At 41.1% G+C, this 17,541-nt stretch overlaps 2 protein-coding genes across 3 annotated transcripts in view; both read left to right on the top strand.

The window, feature by feature from the left end:
* The window catches only part of RABL3 (RAB, member of RAS oncogene family like 3), a 29,856-nt gene extending 27,246 nt beyond the window's left edge, over positions 1–2,610 (top strand). For both annotated transcript variants that reach the window (XM_032852343.1, XM_032852342.1), the window contains 2 exons: positions 830–868; positions 1,422–2,610. In XM_032852343.1, the coding sequence (XP_032708234.1) occupies positions 830–868; positions 1,422–1,487 (105 nt within the window). In that variant the 3' untranslated portion in view covers positions 1,488–2,610. The remainder of the gene's footprint in view (positions 1–829; positions 869–1,421) is intronic.
* A 7,173-nt stretch (positions 2,611–9,783) lies between these two features.
* HGD (homogentisate 1,2-dioxygenase) overlaps positions 9,784–17,541 on the top strand; it is a 42,359-nt gene continuing 34,601 nt past the window's right edge. Inside the window, exons 1-3 of the mRNA XM_032852333.1 lie at positions 9,784–10,068; positions 15,273–15,344; positions 16,153–16,241. Coding sequence (XP_032708224.1) covers positions 10,054–10,068; positions 15,273–15,344; positions 16,153–16,241 — 176 coding nt within the window. The 5' untranslated portion in view covers positions 9,784–10,053. The remainder of the gene's footprint in view (positions 10,069–15,272; positions 15,345–16,152; positions 16,242–17,541) is intronic.

The raw sequence follows: 17,541 nt of genomic DNA, 5'->3' as shown, positions 1-17,541 counted from the left end.
AAGAAGCAGACCCCCCATTGAGCAGGCTCCTATCACCACCCTAAGATCGTGACCTGAGCCAAGACCAAGACTTAGATGCTTAACTGACTGAGCCACCCAAGTACCCCTCATTATTTTTTTAAAATTATTTTCTGTCATCTGAATTTTAATCTCTAAACACATTTTAAACTCATTATATTAGGGCATATATTCTGAGAGCATTTTTTCAGTAGTAGTGATGGATTTGTGCAGATACATCCACTGCTTTACCTCATTTCTCTTGCTGACCAAATACAGACGGTTCTGAAACTACTGAATCAAGGGTGTGGATTCGGACCATGGAAAGGAGCTCACTGAATGCTTCTGATCTCCATTGAGGACCTACTGAATTTATCAGTGTTCACCCTGGGGATATGGCAGTTCACATAGTTTACAAACTCCTCTGTAAGGAATAGCTGGACTATTGTAGTAGTAAAAGTGCTCTGCTTTTATCTTGTGGATTCTGTTTTGTATATCTGGGCTGACTGCTGGAAATTTGAGCCAGATTTGCTTCCATGCACTGAGAACTGCATGAGTTATTATTATGTCATTCACTGATTATTTAGTCATTTTTGTGTGTTCATTTATTTTTCGATCTATTATTAATGCTTTGGGGAAAGAGGCAAGCTTTTATGGAAATACGCCTACATCTTATTAGCTCTAGATGTAACTCGTTGTACTAAATGTCCATAACTATTGAAAAGACTCTTAATTTAGATATATGCCTTTGAGTCCCATTAGTGGCAACTGCAGTGAACCACTTCTCCAGGGACAGTTGTTAAGCCCTAAAGTCTTTATTTGTTTCTCACAGGTCATAGAGAAGAGATACTTTCTGAGAGAAGGTAATCAGGTCTGTATCTGTTCTTAATAAAGTGGGTTATTAAACTGAGGGAGAGGTGATTTCCAAATTTAGTTTCAGAAGTGGTTGAAAAAGGAGGGGGGAATCTTTTGTAGGCACAAGCGTTTTCTTCTGTCCTCAGCACAAAAGAAAAAAAAAATCAGATCAAGGGAAAATAAGGTTCCAAGAAACAAAAAGAACGCTGGGATAAGGTTATATTATAATATAATAGAAGGAAATCATTTGCTTAAGACTCCAGAAGTATATACGCAGAACCCATCACAATGCAGGCAATTCCGATAAAAGTGCAACTGGTGGGTGTTATGAGATTGACCTTCATCTCCCCTGATTTAGATGACACTACCACCAATTTGTTGGCAAATGTTTTCCATTTCGGTAGAATTTATTTTACTATTTGATCAGAGTAAAACCTCAGAGAGACAGTTCTTTAAGGAACAACAACAGACCAACATACAGACACAGAAAATAAGGGAGAAAATGGTAAAAGCTATTAGCATTTGAACTCCGCATGCTGACTTAACGTGATTCTCTTTCTTGCCGACAGATTCCCGGCTTTCCTGATCGGAAAAGGTTTGGGGGAGGAACATTAAAGAGCCTTCATTACGACTGAATCGCACTCATCATCTCGAAGAGTGAGCAAGCCGTGGCAGTCATGCACAGCCTCCTTCTTGCCGTGTTGATGATTAATGTTGCAGCCTTTTCACAGAATCATCTTAAAAGGCCACCCTTCAGCCGCACCTTTCAATGGAAAGCTGAAAGGAAGTGACCGTGTGGGAGGTCCAAACTTTGTCCCCGTCCTCTCTGTTCCTCACCTTTCTGTCCCTGTTTCTAGATTATGTAAAAGCCCTGTGGAAATAGGAGATGTTGTCAAAGTGATGCAGTAAATGAGCAGTGACAGAGTGCTGCAGAGAAAATTTACTCTTCCCAGAACTGGAAGGTTTTTATAGGTCTGTAATTTTCCCCACACTCCCTGCTGGAGGCTTAATTAAGTACTTCAGAAATGTATCTCTGTTGTTTGACCCTCTTGAGGGGAAAGGTTATGTTAACCAGCCCTGGGTCATGCAACCCAAACAGTCTCTGTCATTTTCAAAGAAGCAAAATGGTGTTATTTAATTGTGGCCCCTCTCATTGCACACAGGGATGCCTAAGAATAGCAGCCCTCGTCTCCCACTCCTATGCTTTGCAAGTGGTTTGGTGGCTAGAAGAGGCAGGCTCAGAACTGGAGTTAAATATAAATAGATTAATAATACATAGAGAATGGCAGTACCAGAAAAGAATTCTCCAAGAGATGGACAGCTCACTCACTAAATCCTTCACTCTAGGTTCCAGATGTCTGCACTGTCTTATTGTGTTCTATTTGGAAATAGGTGGGGTGAGATCTCAGACCTGTATGACGGCACCAAGAGAGAATTACGGCCTCTTTGTTTCTGGGTTTGTTTTTTTTTTTAAGGAAAGTCAGCTCCTGAAATGCCTCTTAACTGTAGTCAGTAAACTAAGAATTTTATTCTGTCAACAATGTATTTATGGAGAGAAGTAAAAATAAGTTCCACAGCAACACATTTACATGAATTATGGACTAGGATTCTTAGATTTCATAATCCAACGTTTTTTGAGGGTGGTGGTGTATATGTGCGTATGCATAATTGTTCATCGTTACTTTTTTTACCTATCTTTTCTGCTTGTTTAATTCTCTCTGCCCTGGTTCTTTAATATATAGACCTCGTTTCCAAAAACTGCAATTTGCTGCCTTATTCAACACCCATTTTCCTGCTTTGGCTCTGCAGCAGGTCAAAAATCACTCCTGATTTTGTTCCATATTAACAATAATAAGCATACAATTTCAGCTTTGCATTTTAAAACTAGGCAAAAAACACTAAATTCACTTTCTCTTGCATTTTGATTAAATTTCAGAAGTCCTTTGGAAACCCAGGTATGCTAAAAAGAGGCACTTAGAATAAGAACATTAGGCAGTGCTTTTAGAAAAGCAGTTGTAGCAATTTGGAAAAGGATTTTTAAAGCACTTTTCGTCAGCTAGAATATTCTCCAGTCTTTCTTCGCATCCTCGGCCACAAGACTTAGCCCTGATTTTTTTTCCCACAAAAGGGAGCTATGCAAATCAGGCTCTGTATGTGGAGTTTGGCACAAGCCTGTTGTGACAGACTTGCAGGTAGGAAGCAGGAAGTCAATGCATAGACAAAGACCTGAGCCAACTAAAGCTCTTTGTATTCCTCTTTTAAGAAATAAATTTTTAAAATTAGGATATAAAAAAATAAAATACAACAACACAAAAACAAAAATTACCATATAACCTTTTCCTCCTCTCCCTCTTCCTCTTTCTTCCCCTTCATTAAAAAAAAAAAAAAATCTCAGTCTCTTTATTTTCTCCCTTATTAAAAAATAAAAGTCACCCATCACTGATGGCTTCAGGGTCAGCCTTGAAAACAGATCAGTACTCCTCAACTCTATTTCTTCTTGCTGTCAGGCTTGACTCCCTAGATTGTAGTTTTCTGGGAAAAAAATGATTTTTAATCTATAGTAAATTTGCTGCAAATATTAGTAACAGCAAAACAAGGCTGTTTGCCAAAATAAATGTTGTTATGTTATTAGCCAAAGTTCTTCAAAAAGAAACATAATTTTTCCTAAGATTTCCTGAGACCTGTTCATCAGAATTGCTTTTGGATAATCAACCAATGTAAATACTGAAATACTTCCTGAAAAGTGCTAATTAAATCTTTAATTTTCTTGATGAAACAAGTGACTGGCAATAGAGAAAGGTTCTTTTGGGTTTTTTTTTCCTGTTGTGATTTAGATGTCTAACAAATATTACTTATGGTGGAGGCAATCAGAAGTGAAGGCATATGGTCACTCCTCTGTCCCTGAGGTGGCAGGGCCCTCTGTTGGAGTCCAACTAAAGATTGGATTGGCCTCTCCACATCCAAGCTCTGAAAAGAATTGCTGCTCCCAAAGGGGTCAGTCCATAGCAGCTATATCTCCGGTTCTCAGAACTCCCTAGAAACTGAGGCATCCATGGTGGATTCCGAGTGCCTTGACACTGCTGTTTATCTGTCCATTCTGAAAACGGACTGCGTGGGACTGACGTGCTGGGCCTTCAGACTGAGATGAAGAGCTCTAATTGCTGCCATGACCAGAGCTTTTGCACGTCCATTTCAACGGTGTACGCCGGAGCACCCAGCCTAGAGAGGACCTTCTATGGGTTTTTAATAAATGTTGGTTTAATTGAAATTTTTAAAGCATGAGTAGCATCTATTTTAAGTTTGAAGATCTAAAAGGATGTCTGCATTGACTTAATATCTGTTAAAATTCCAAGGAGGATACTGTTTGGGGGAAAGAGGAGAAGGAAATAAAAAATTCATTCCTCTGTAGTCCCCAGACTGAGTTAAATCACTGTGGTAGGAGAGGAAAGTTTCTGGGAGATCTAGTCCTGAGAGAACCCCGAGCCCTTCAAATATTCTCTGGTATGTTTTCCTGAGGCAAAATTTGAGCTTGAGCCTTAGAGTACTAGAAAGGGGTCCGACTTTCAGTAACTATTAGCATCTCCATTAAAGGGCTCAGAGCAATGGCTTTTTTAAACTCAAATGTGCATTGAATTCCTCTGAAGTTTTTAAAATGCAAATCTTGGGATTTCATCTCTCCCACTCGCCAAATTCTGTGTACATAGGACAGAGCCAAGGTTTTATATTTTTCACAGACAAACCAGGTGATTCTGATGCAGATAGTCCAGGAGCCACACTTTGGGAAAGATGATAAACTCCTATCACAAAGCAGAGAATACATCAATGTAGGCTCTCTCTTAATGGCACCTTTACAGTTCGTCAGAATTCACCTTGGGCTTCCTTTCCGTGATCTCACCTTAATGAACTGAGCTGCTTGTCCCTCAGGGTTATACATGCCACAGCAATCATGAAATGACAGTCACATCCTCTATTGGCAAAACAGGAAATGATTGTTTCTGATGTACTGCTACCATTTTTATTATTACCATGTTCTATGTTCTAGGTGTATCTATTTCTAATAAGATGCCCTGCCATCTTATCTGCAGTCCCTTTCTTGTACCACATTTGTTTTCTCAGCGAGCTAATCACTAAACTTTACCAAGGTCACTGGTCAAAGACGAAACCCCTGAACTCCCAACAAATATGTAAAATCTTGCTCAGTTACACCTACCAGTGCCGTCTGTTTCTTGGAGATCCTCTAACTATAACTCCTCTAAGTCCATCCTGGAGTGATTACTCTGCAGGCTTGTCACACTCCTTCACATTGCCCTATAATAATCCCCAGCTCCCAGGATGTAATGTTTTCTATTTTCTTGGTGTGGATCAGTGGTCATCCAACTGGGATGGGTATAAATATCCCCCCCCAAGACTTTCAGTATCCCCAAGAGGTACTTGGGCCTAGATAAGTTTAGGGTAATCATTTTCCAAGCCATCTATCTGCACGTGTATGCTAAAGTTGATCAGCTTGTGAACACAGCTCAATGCCAGTTACTTCCCACTTGTGCGTGCTTTCACAATTGTCCTTTTCCCACAACAAATAGATACCTCTTACATTGGAATATGATATATTGCCCCAGGGAGTATATGTCTTAGGATGCCAACAAAAGGACAATTCTAAATATTTTATTTAAGGACTTTATTCCACTCACACAATTACTATTAAAGAAAAGTACAGACCTCTCAAGGAAGTGTTCCTGAGAGCAAAGTAAAGAATTTTGGTAAGAAACATCCAAGGCTGGGGCGCCTGGGTGGCTCAGTGGGTTAAGCCTCTGCCTTCGGCTCAGGTCATGATCTCAGGGTCCTGGGATCAAGCCCCAAATCGGGCTCTCTGCTCAGCAGGGAGCCTGCTTCCCCCTCTCTCTCTGCCTGTCTGTCTGCCTACTTATGATCTCTCTCTATCTCTCTGTGTCAAATAAATAAAATCCTAAAAAAAAAAAATCCAAGGCTACGGCACATTCTTTCATGGCAAGGCTTCTTGCTTGATCTATCAAAATATCAAAATAACATTTTTGTGAAAAATAATTATACAGCCAAAGGAGTATAAAATTAATGTATTTTCCCTACTCTGTCTGAGTAAATGAGTTAGAAGAGGCCCATCCAAGTGAAAGGGTAACATTTAAAGTCAGTGATTCCAATAGGTGAGTAACCAAGCCTCTTCCAAGCAGGTTTCCAATTATGTCCTTGCAACAAAATTAAAGGAGAACCTAACTCAGTTGTTGTAGGTCATTAAAAATTATGTTTAATGATAGATCACTATTTGATTTTTGATATTTAATTCAGAAGGAGCAGTGATATTGTAATAAAATTCCTTATTTCTGACGAATTTTTTTAACTCATCTGTAAAACCAAAAAATAAGATTAAATGATGCTGAATCCTGTCTTATTCCAGAAATAAGAATTACAAGTGAGAATTATTAATTCCATGGATATATGAACTAATGGGGGAGGCATCCACCTTATTAAGAGAAATATTTCCAGAAAAAATTTACCTTTTATTTTTATCATTTATCAAAATATATAATATGTCTGGATTACTGTCCTAGAGAAGAATCTTCCAGTTTCCTGACTGGAGGTTAAAATACTTCCTGATAGCATTCTCTTAAAGTACAATGAAAGAAGGGGTCTGGAGTTTTAGTCAATCACTTCTTATACTTGGTGTGGGACCTACTCTCCACTCCCTGTTACTTGTGAGCCTGGAAGTCCTCTGACTTTTCTTCTGGAGCTTTTGTAGAGCATAAACAATTTGTACTAGAATCTGGGAGAAGCAGATATCTGGTTTCTCCGATTCCTGGTCCTTTTCAAATTCTCCACCTCACACGTTCCCTGTATCAGTTCACTGACTCTATCCTCCTCGCCTGGTTTTAGCATCTTTGTTCTTGTTTCTCACAACTTTGATACTCTGACTCTGTCTGGTTCAGGATTTGTTTGCCTTGTCCTACACAACGTGCTCTCTCCACTGCGTGTCTTTTGAATGCTAAAAACTACACCCTGCCCAGAAGGCAGGCCTCTTCCCCAGCTCCAGTTGTCTCCCAAAACTCTCCCCTTCCAGATCTTTCCCTCACTAGACACCTCCATTCTGCCCTAAACACGGTTCTTTAAAGACACTGCTCTTCCTTTTCTCCATGTTTGCACACACTCTTTCCTCTGCTCGTGCCTTATCCAATTCATTCTATGCGACTTGGCTCAGATATCGTCTACTTTGGGAAGCCTTCCCTGCCCTCCTATTGAGGACTATGTGCCCCTCAATCCCTCTAATTGCACCCGGGCTCTTCCCTGTTACAGCTAGTCTGGTTCTGTTATAAAAGCCTGTTTATTTTAGTCTTCTTCAGCATGTGCTCTAGTGAGAACAGGACTACGTTAGTCATCCTTGTATCCTCTACCTCTCAAAGGATCTAGCACATAGCAGGTCCTCAAAAATTGTAAAATAAAGCAATGAGTGTGTGATTGCATTAATTAAGATGGAAAATCATCAGACATAAAATCAGATAATTCCTGAGTTTTATTTATTCTCATATCCCCTGTGTATATAGCACAGTGCGTGGCACATAGTAGTTACATAAAGACATGATTTATTGTGTCACAATCATAAAAACAGAAAAAGGAAACACAGTTAAGGCAGTTGGGAGAAATCCATAAAGTTCAGGGATAGGTTATTCAATTTTCAAATATCTTCAAGCCTCTCAAAGTAATTTTCTTCCGGTCAGGGATCTGTGACCACTTTTCTTATGCTTTTGGAAATCTGCACCTTGGGAAAGAACTTAGACACTTCTTAAATCTGCTTTCACAACTGATTCAGTGGAAAGAACATAAGAATTTATGGAAAAATAAAGCAGTAATGCTTTTCCCTTGTCTTTTATTGACTCTCATTTTTTTTTCCCTAACCATCAAAGACGAACTTCCAGGATCAATAGATTTAAGATCCAAAGTACTCATAAACTCAGGTGTAAGAAATATGTTTTCTTGAATTCATTTTTGATTTTGAGTTTGCATACTGCAGTCGTAACAAAAACAGACTCAGTAAAACTGGGGCCTCCCTCAACACACACCACTTCCTCCCAGGTGTGTATATAAATTCCGGGGAAGCTTGCATAATAACAGAGAGTCATCTGTCTATGCTGACATATGCTGAGATGTCCTATAACTGCCTGGAACTTAGGCTTCAAGCCACACAGTGTGCTACCAACCTGTCATTTATTGCTTTAGTCTGGCCCCTCCCTGCTATTACCTCATACACAGGCAAATCATTCTGCTGCAACCGCAGTATGCTGGAGCCTGGGGACCTCAGGAGGGAACTTAGACCAATTTATGTGGGGCAGAGGGTCTAAACTGGCAGCCCATAGTTTCAAACCTACATGCATGTTCTTTACATCATTGTATCTGTTATCTCCCACTGCTTAACAAACCACCCCAAAACTTAATAGCATAAAACACACCATTCTGTTTGCTTACAATTCTATGAGTCAGCAGTTTGGACAAGGCTTTGCTGGTGGTCCTGCTGTTCTCACCTGGGATCATTCCTACGTCTGTCATTATCTGGCAGACCGATTGCCTCATTCACCTGTCCGTCAGTTAGTGCTGATTAACCTGCCCGAACCTTTCTCTTTGTGTGGTTTCTCATTCTCAAGGAGACTAACACAGCTTCTTGGCATGGTAATCTCAAGAAGTGGACAAATCCCGAGGCACAAGTACTTTTCAAGCCCGTGTGTGTGTTGTGTTTGCTCTTAACCAAAATTTAAGATTTAAGGAGTTAAGAAAAAGATTACTCTCACTGGGGAGAGCAGCAAAGTCAACATTACAAAAGAGCATGCATACCAGGATGGAAGAAAATTGTGGACATTTTTGCAATCTATCACAATGGTTTTATTCATTCATTCATTCATTCATTCATTCGTTTCTGGTTGCCAGTGTTTAAAAATGGGAGCTTCATAAAGAAGTCTTAACTTGACAAACCACCTAGCCTACATTTCCTGCCTGGTCTGTTGCATTAAAGTTTGTGATAATAAAACTTAGTTTAGGGGTGCCTGGGTGGCTCAGTGGGTTAAGCCTCTGCCTTCGGCTCAGGTCATGACCCCAGGGTCCTGGGATCGAGCCCCGCATCGGGCTCTCTGCTCAGCAGGGAGCCTGCTTCCCTCTCTCTCTCTGCCTGCCTCTCTGTCTACCTGTGATCTCTGTCTGTCAAATACATAAATAAAATCTTAAAAAAAAAAAAAAGAAAAAAGTTTAAAAAAAAACTTAGTTTACAAAATTGTTTTTGTGAAATTAAATGAGATAATGTCTGTGGAAAAATCTGGCACAAACAGGTACTTGATATATGGTTTCTTTCTTCCTGAATACAATTAGCCAAGAAGTGAATGTCTGACCATGGCTAAGGAGAACAGCCAAGATGAAGGCTAAAGCAGTCATAGAAAAGGTAGCTGGAAAGTAATCTCTCAATCTGTTTTTAGAAGGATAAACATATTAGGAAACAAGAGTCTTAATGAATTTATAAAAAACACTTCATGTATTTAAGAAATGAAGAGGAAGGGTAGTAAACATCTCGGTTTGCTTTAAGTGAAGCACTTCAGGCTCTGGAAAGTTCACCCAGCTCATCCCTTGGAGGCACATGCAGACACTGTCTAGTCCCCATCCCTGTTTCAAGCTGTTGTGTGTAAACACCTGTGTCCAAGCACAGTTCATTCTGTCACACTCTGCAGAGAGTGAACACCCTGCCCTTTCCCTTCCGGGCCTGAGTCCGGACTGAGTGGGGAAGCCTCTGCCACACACAGCAGGTACTAACTACCAGGGCTCCCTTCCTGGAGAGCTTTACATTCTCTGACTTTAGTAAGAAGCCCTCTTCTTTTCACTGGATACGTAATTGGCTAATCTTTACCTCAGATGCAGAGAAGATAGGCCTCTGCAAACTCTTCCAGAAACAGCTGGGGGTTAACAAAAACCAAAGGCAATTGTGTAAGCAGTTTGAAAATAAGCATGCTGGACTTTCTCCCTAGTTATCAGTTAGCCAATTCTTGTCTCTAGTTTGAGCTGCCTGCTAACCAGGGAGCACAGTGAAGTGGTAGGAGTAACATCCAGAGAGTGGGTTGAAGGAGGAACAGAAGCATTTTGGCTTCATACCCTCTCTGGGCCTGCATTTCCTGAAGTCATCCCTCCTGCAGCAGAAGGAAAATGGCCGAGTTGAAGGTAAGAGACTCTCTGCCAAGTTTGCTGCAGCTTCTTCAGCCAGAACCTGTGGAAGCGTCCGAGAATTCCAGAGTGCCAGGGTCAGAAAGGACTTAACAAGGTCCCGTTCCAAAACCCTGTGTTCAGAGGCTTCGCCATTGTGCTTGCAGGCATGGCTGGGGCTGAGGCTGGGGGGTTGAGGGAGAGGTGATAAAGAGAAGAGATGAAGCCTTCGTTGTCTATCTCATGCCTTTGTTCATTTGAAATGTTGTCCTGGAAACCTGTAGACACCATAAGTGCTCCCCTTCACCATGGGCAGACACATTTCTCACTGTCTGCTTCCCAGCCCCAAAGCCCCGACATCTTCCCACTGCTGCAGCTTCCTGGACTGCCTCCAGCCGGCCCATTAGATTTGCTTTATTCAGTCAATTATTTTGAGGATCCACAATCGGCCCTTGGCCAGTAGAGGCCCTAGCACTTCCTCTAGGAAACAAGTACTTTTTATTATTTAATGTGCAATTGAAAAGTACATGTGGGTTATGTGCTATTAATGAATTAACTTATATTGTAATCCTGAAAATAAATCCAAGATATAGGCCCTCTTGTTTCTATTTAACCTATAAGGGAAGGAAAGTTAGGAGAGATTAAGTGACTTGCCCAAGGTCACTGCTTCCAAGTGATGGAGACTGGATCAGAACCTGGTTTGTCTGAATCCAGATCCCAGGCTCCGAAAGGAGTTTTAGTGGCATCTAATGAACTGAATGCCTTCAGTCCAGGTAAAGGGATTTTTTCCCCCAGTGTCTAAAACCATACCTAATACAGGGCCCGACACATGCATGTGGAACTGAATAGAACTGCCCAGAACTTTTACTCAAGCCAAGGGGCCACACTGCAGGCTTCTTTCAGGATACAGTTTGAGCACTTCTCTAATGTCCTTCAGCTGATACTGAGATTGAAGAATCAAACATCTCCCTAGTTGATAGGGTTCCTGAAATCACTCCACACTGAGGAAAATGAGTTATTCATGCCTAACCAAGAGTTAGAAAGGCTGCAAAAGAACACTCATTCTTTCATTCAGCAAATATTATGTGTTAGTACTGGTGCCACAGATTAAAATCAGAAAGGAACTGAGTCTGGACTAGGTAAGGTCAAGAGAAACTTCTTGAAGGAGGCTGTTTCTGAGCTGAGTCTCAAGGGAGAAGTAGAAATTGGCTAAATGAAAAGAGGTGGAGACTAGAGGAAACGCTGAGTACAAAGGCATGGCACCTGCAGACAGCCCAAAATGTTCTGGGAGCCAAGAGAGTTGCAGCTGAAGGGACAGCCAAGTTGAGATACCCAGGGTGTGGTAGGATGTATGGATCTGGATCTCAGGGAGTGGGTAGGGCGGGGAGAATAGATATGACAGGTCATCATATCAATGGTGGTAGCTGAAGTCTCAGAAGAAAGAGAGTGCCTAAAAAACTGTTCCCTGATGAAAATCCTATGGGGGAGTTCAGCAGGGGTTGGAAACATCCTTACCATTTATAAATAAATTATATCTAAAGTCCTATCCTGCTGAAATTTTTAGCAACTTATTATGCACAGCACCAGCAGACCAATGTAAATTGCATGCTGGTCTTTGTTCTCAATTTCAAAGGCTTTCTTCCCTGCCTGCTGTCTAATCTCCACAAGCAAAGGTTACCTCTAGAGATCAGGAATCCAAATACGGAGAGCCAGCTTGCATCATTTTAATCAATAAACATTATATAAGTAAAAAAAAAAAAAAAATGCTTCTCCACTTTTATTTCTTCATTTTAATAGATATATCAACACAAAGCCTCAAATGAAATCACATTTACATAAAAGCAGCTTAACTGGGGAAGAAAATTCAAAAGATAAAATAATAAAATTAAATTTCAAAAAGATCACCCCATGTTCTTACATTGCTTCACTTCGACAAATCTTGATTTCCTCATTTCTAAAATGAAGAGCTGTTTAATATCCAAGCTTTGCCCTCCACCTCCCACCCCACCAAATATTTTGATTCATTAGGTCTGGGTCTGTGTTTAACCAATTTCTGGGGGTGATTCTATTCTCCCCCAGAGGTGGGAACCCCTAATACTGTCATTTTATTTGTTTCCTATTTCTGCTATAACAAATGACCATAAATTTAGTGGCTTAAAACAACACATGTTATTCTCTTAAAATTCTCGGGATCAAAACTGTAAATCATTTTCCGGGGGCCAAAATCCAGCTTCCCCAGACTGCCCTCATTCTGTGTCGGAGGCCCCTTCTCCATCTTGGATATGCACCACCCCAGCCTCTGCTCCCCTCATGGCACTGCATTTTCCTCTCCTGTAATCAGATTTCTCTCTCCCTCCCTCTATGGAGGACACGTGATTATAATTATGGTGCACCCAGATAATCCAGGTAACTCATCTCAAGATTCTTACTTCACCCACATCTGCAAAGTCTCTTTGAGTATATGAAGTAACACTCACAGGTCCCAGGGATTCCGACAGAGATAACTTTGAGAGTCATGACTCAGCCTACCACAATCACCTACAAGTCCCCAGCAACCTCTGTTCTCTGTTCCCAGCACAGTTCATCAGAAATACTGGACCCTTTCCACAGGAACAAGGTAGCTCAAATTGCTTCTCCACCCTGACTTCTCTCTCTTTCCTCTATGTTCAGTGGAAGGCAGTGAGGTGCACCATCTGCCCATCCCGCAGGGGTGTTACCCAGAATCAGAGTCCAGAGAGAGCACCTCATAAACTTACTCTGACACATAGAGCACATCTTGGGGACCAGATAAGGATTAAAAAGCGGTATACTAGGCAGCTGCCAGACCACCAGCAGCACTGAAGTCACATGGAGCCCCGTGATCTGCCCTTTCATTTAGAAAAGATTCAGATCATTCTCTCAGAAAAAAAGTGAAATCATATTTTTATGTTGGGTCCAGTTATTCAGGAACCTGGACTGAAGGAAACATACAAACTCACTTGCTTAATGTTAGATTTTCTTTTCTTCTTGCATAAGGTGTATTTGTATACAGTCACTGAACCAGCTGCGGTTGAACGCTTGGATTTTCACAGCTGATATAAGCAGAGTCCAGATTCTGCCCTTGATCTCGGCGCCTTGGGAAAGCAGCTGCAGAATACTGCTTCCTCAAGTCAGCTGCCTTTGGCTGTAAGGGACATGGCATTTGAAAGCTCTAATAAACTCATCTGTAATTCTTCTCTCCGAGGATTAGGAAAGCCGACTGACTGGAGAGTGAGTCAGCATTTTCCGCCTCCTCTTCTGCCAATGCACCACAGCTTAGATGCAGAAACCGGCTCAGAACTCACACCTCTCTCGGAGCTGGGTGGCTCCCTTCCAAACTACCAGCTGTTCTTTCTCCTTTCTTTTCTATTTTTTAAAGCAGTCAGAAGCAAATGCTTCAGCACTACATATACTAAGTGTCTTTTCCCTTGTTCCAAAAATATGTATAACTCTGGACTCTTTTCTGAGACCAGCAGTTGGGAAGAATGGGGAAGGTATTAATAAGTAAACCCACCCATGCCTGGAGAAGGTTCTGCCGTATTCCTCAGCACTCAAACCTCCCTGCCTCTCTTGCAGAGAGAAACAATACGGCAGTTGAGCAAAGTGAAGGCGCTGTAATGCTCAGGGACTTCAGTCACAGACTGGTCTAAAATTCCATTCTACGAAATTGAAGATAATTTGGGATCATAACCATTTCTCAGTAGCTCAAACTCAATCCCACTGACGGTGAGCATGAGGTCCATTCTGAAAGAAGAAAATTGTATTCAGTGGAGAGCCGGAATGCTGGATGCTCGGCCATTTCCCAAAGAAATAAGCCCAAACTGCATGCTGCTGCTGTTAACCTATCTGTGTATAACTCGGTGTTTTTAGTGCTGACAGATTTTCACATATACAAAAAAAAAAAAAAAGTGTCTGGAGGCAAAAAGAATAATTTCGCTTCCATTGCTTTCTGGGTCATAACTTTTCATATTTGATATTCCTCCCCAATATAGCAGTTATCGGCCTGATCATTGCTTACACGTCTGGGCATATTGCATTTAGCTCATCCTTCTCCATGCTGCTGAGAACTCTGGAGGGCTTACCCTCCACCCACTTACATCCTTCTTATATCTCTTAAAGACATGTGCTCAGATGGTGGCATTTCACTCACTGAGCAAGGCTGCACTTTCATTATCCTAGGCTAAAATTAAGTACATTTATTAGGAACAACTCTGGGAAGAAAATGGCCATTTTTTTTTAAATATTTAAGTTAGAAGAGAGTGGGTTCTAACCCCACTTGAAGCATAACACATACACTCAGAATAGACTCTAAGGGAAAGGCTAAATCAGACAATAGATATCTGTTGAGTACCTTCTGGTAAACCAGGCACAGAGCACATACAGGTAAACAGGACTGTTCTAGTCACAGATTCCATGGGTCTTATCAACTGACAGAGAAGCCAGACAGTGAACAAGAGCTCACAGGTGTGTTAAGTGTTGTAAGAGTAATTGCAGGGGCTCCCATACTTTGCTTTGTTAAGAAAGTCCCTAACTTTTTTCCCCTCTGGGTACAGAGTAAAAAGCTGGCACTCAAGTAGATGCCATGGTACCATGGTGGACATGCTTGGTCTGACACTCCTCCTGAAAGCCTCTCATACCTTCAAATGTGTTTTCATGTATCACAAAAATAGAAATATATACACAAGTGTTCCATAGGTGAACCAGATAATAAGGGTTTGCTGTAGATTGGATCCATATTGCCTCTTCATGGCTGCTTATTTCAGAGTTTGGAGGGGAATGGGGCTCTCCACTCAGGGAGGTTGCCATTCAGGCCCAGCAAGATCCCAAGAATCTGGAGATGAGGGGTTCCTGAATTATCTCCCTTCTCCAGAACTCCCTGCTGGAAAAAAGAATTAAAGAAGCTGTTCTTGGAGTGGGATGGTTAAGAACAAGCCCATAAATCAACTAAGTACAGCTAAGGGTGGAGAGTCTATGCAATATACTTCAGTCTTCTCCCAATAGATTGGTGGTCTTTAAAATTCACATAGAGCTTATTTCCTTTCCTGAATGGCCCACATGCTGAGAAAAAGAAAACATATTCTATTTGAACATCATACACAAACACATGTCCATATGGAAATTTTTACTTTCGTTTATACTATCAATGTTGTGACATGCTCTTTTAATCCTGTTAATGATAGCCTTTGTGTCTTTGTCATATGTAGTACATTCCTGGATTTGGGAACGAGTGTGCCTCGGAAGACCCTCGCTGCCCAGGTGCCCTGCCAGAAGGACAGGTATGAATGAATAGAATATTAGCTCAGAGAGAATTGTAGGAATGAATAAATAGCCCTCAGGCCAAAGCACCTCCACCCACCATTGTTCCTGAGATTGTCTAGGAGTTCACAAATCTTTAAGACAGGATACAGAACAATGACAATACAAAGATTAAAGCAGGGTGGTGACTATCTATGGGAAAGCACCCAATCTGAAATAGTAAGCCTAACTCTAGGACTTTCAGGAGGATCTCCTAGGCTCAAGGTTAAGAGGACTTCTTACAGTCCCTTTGAACAGCCGGAGATATGACAGTGATAAGAAAATAACCAGTCCTAAAAATGTATTCACAAAGATGTTTATCCTAGTGTTGGTTACAAGAGCAAAAATATGGCAAACAAAAATTTTTTTTTCAAAAATTTTGAAGAATATTTTACAGCATGAAAAAATGCTCATGATATAAATATTTGCTCTAAAAAAAAAAGCTGTGATCATTATAGGACTACACGCATCATTCATCACGGGATCCCCATCTTGGAGGATAAGAATGGAAGGAAATATACCAGTGTGTTAACATTGGGTTATTTCTGGATGGTGAGATAACAGGTTATATTTTATAAATGTTCTACATTATGCAGGTTTCACTTTTCTAATCAAGGAGAAAGTCACCTAAACATTTGCTACAAAAAGTATGTATGGGTTAGGGATGGTCATGTGCAGTGCTCCAGAGCGTCCCCATCCAGGACAGAATGCCCCCACTGAATTGCTTGGTGGAAGGTTGGGATGGTTTTCTGATTGAAGTGATGTTGTTTACTGCCTCCTTTGTTTTAGAACAATCCTCAAGTCTGCCCTTACAATCTGTATGCTGAGCAGCTCTCAGGATCTGCTTTCACTTGTCCACGGAGCACAAATAAAAGAAGGTACAGTATTAGGATAATTCTGACCTGCAGACTGTGGGATTTATGACTAGTACTTAGTGCTGGCTCCTACGCTGGGCCATAGCCTTCCACGGCTGCCCAAAATTCTGCTCTTCACAGGCTGTGCTCTGTGTGAGATCAGGGGATGGGCCCCATATCCAGCTAGTATCAAGTGACTGGTGGAAGAAAGTGAGAGACTGGTTGCATGGAGTGTGGAAAACACACACGTCCAGCTCCATTTATAAATTCTCACTTATATTTAGAAGAAAATGTCCCTAATAAACTGGCCTTCCCCTAAGAAAATGTCCTCAATAAACTGTCCGGTTGAGTTTCCAATTTTGGTTTACTTGATTTTTTTTTTTTTAAATAATGGTTAACTCAGAATTATAGATGATTCAGTATACCTTCTCTAGAAGATGAAGTATTATGAAGTATTATGTTCTTTGCATAAAAATATTGGATAACTAAGCTTGGGCAGTTGAAAGGTCAAGTATTATGGCCCCTTGTGGTTTGAATTAATAAGGTTTTACTCTTTGGAATTTGCCTTTATTGGAAACCAAGCACATTCATTAGCACAATGTGTCATTTTCCATGTTTGCTCTAATCCCACAAGCCAGGTCAATGAACTCATTCCCTTGATTGACTCCCATGGGGCAGGTTGAATGCAATAGATGTGTGGTTTAGGGAGGTAGTAAGTGCTATGGCTTAATCGAGTAGTGTCAAATTATAGGAATATCAGGCTAGGGCCTCTGTGAAGAGGGCTGCTCCTGATATTGGAGATCTGGGATGAGGGCAGTTGGTCTGGTACTGCTTAGTGGGAAGGACTGGGTATACCTCCATGGACTCCTCCTGAGAAGCAAAAGAGATAACCAGTACAACAGCACAATGGACTACACAAATAAAAAAGGTGGTTCTCTTCGGTGGTTGATTATGCCCACTCTGGGGTAAGGTTCCCTGAGTTTAAATCCTTCCTCCTTCTTTTTTCAGCTGTGACCTTGGGCAAGTCATCTACCCTCCCAGAGCCTCTAGTTCCTCATTTGTAAAAGAGATAATGATAGTAACTATTTCATAGTTGTGGTGAGGATTAAAGGAAAGAATGCCTATAAAATACTTAGCACATTGCCTGGCACACAGTGAGTGCTCAATGAACATTAATTTTTCTGATCATCATTACTGTTGCCATGGCCAAGTTTTTCACGCAGTACAGGGTATCTCTAGGTTGTGTCAGAGAACTCAGTGTGAACTATGGCAAGTGCTATGCTATCATGTCCATATCAATATTGCTTCTCTCTTGATAGCTATG

This window comes from Lontra canadensis, unplaced genomic scaffold, assembly GCF_010015895.1.
Source record: "Lontra canadensis isolate GAN:19392208 unplaced genomic scaffold, GSC_riverotter_1.0 scaffold6, whole genome shotgun sequence".
NCBI lineage: Eukaryota > Metazoa > Chordata > Mammalia > Carnivora > Mustelidae > Lontra > Lontra canadensis.
The sequence above is the reverse complement of the archived record's forward strand: the minus strand, read 5'-3'. Positions and strand labels throughout refer to the sequence as shown.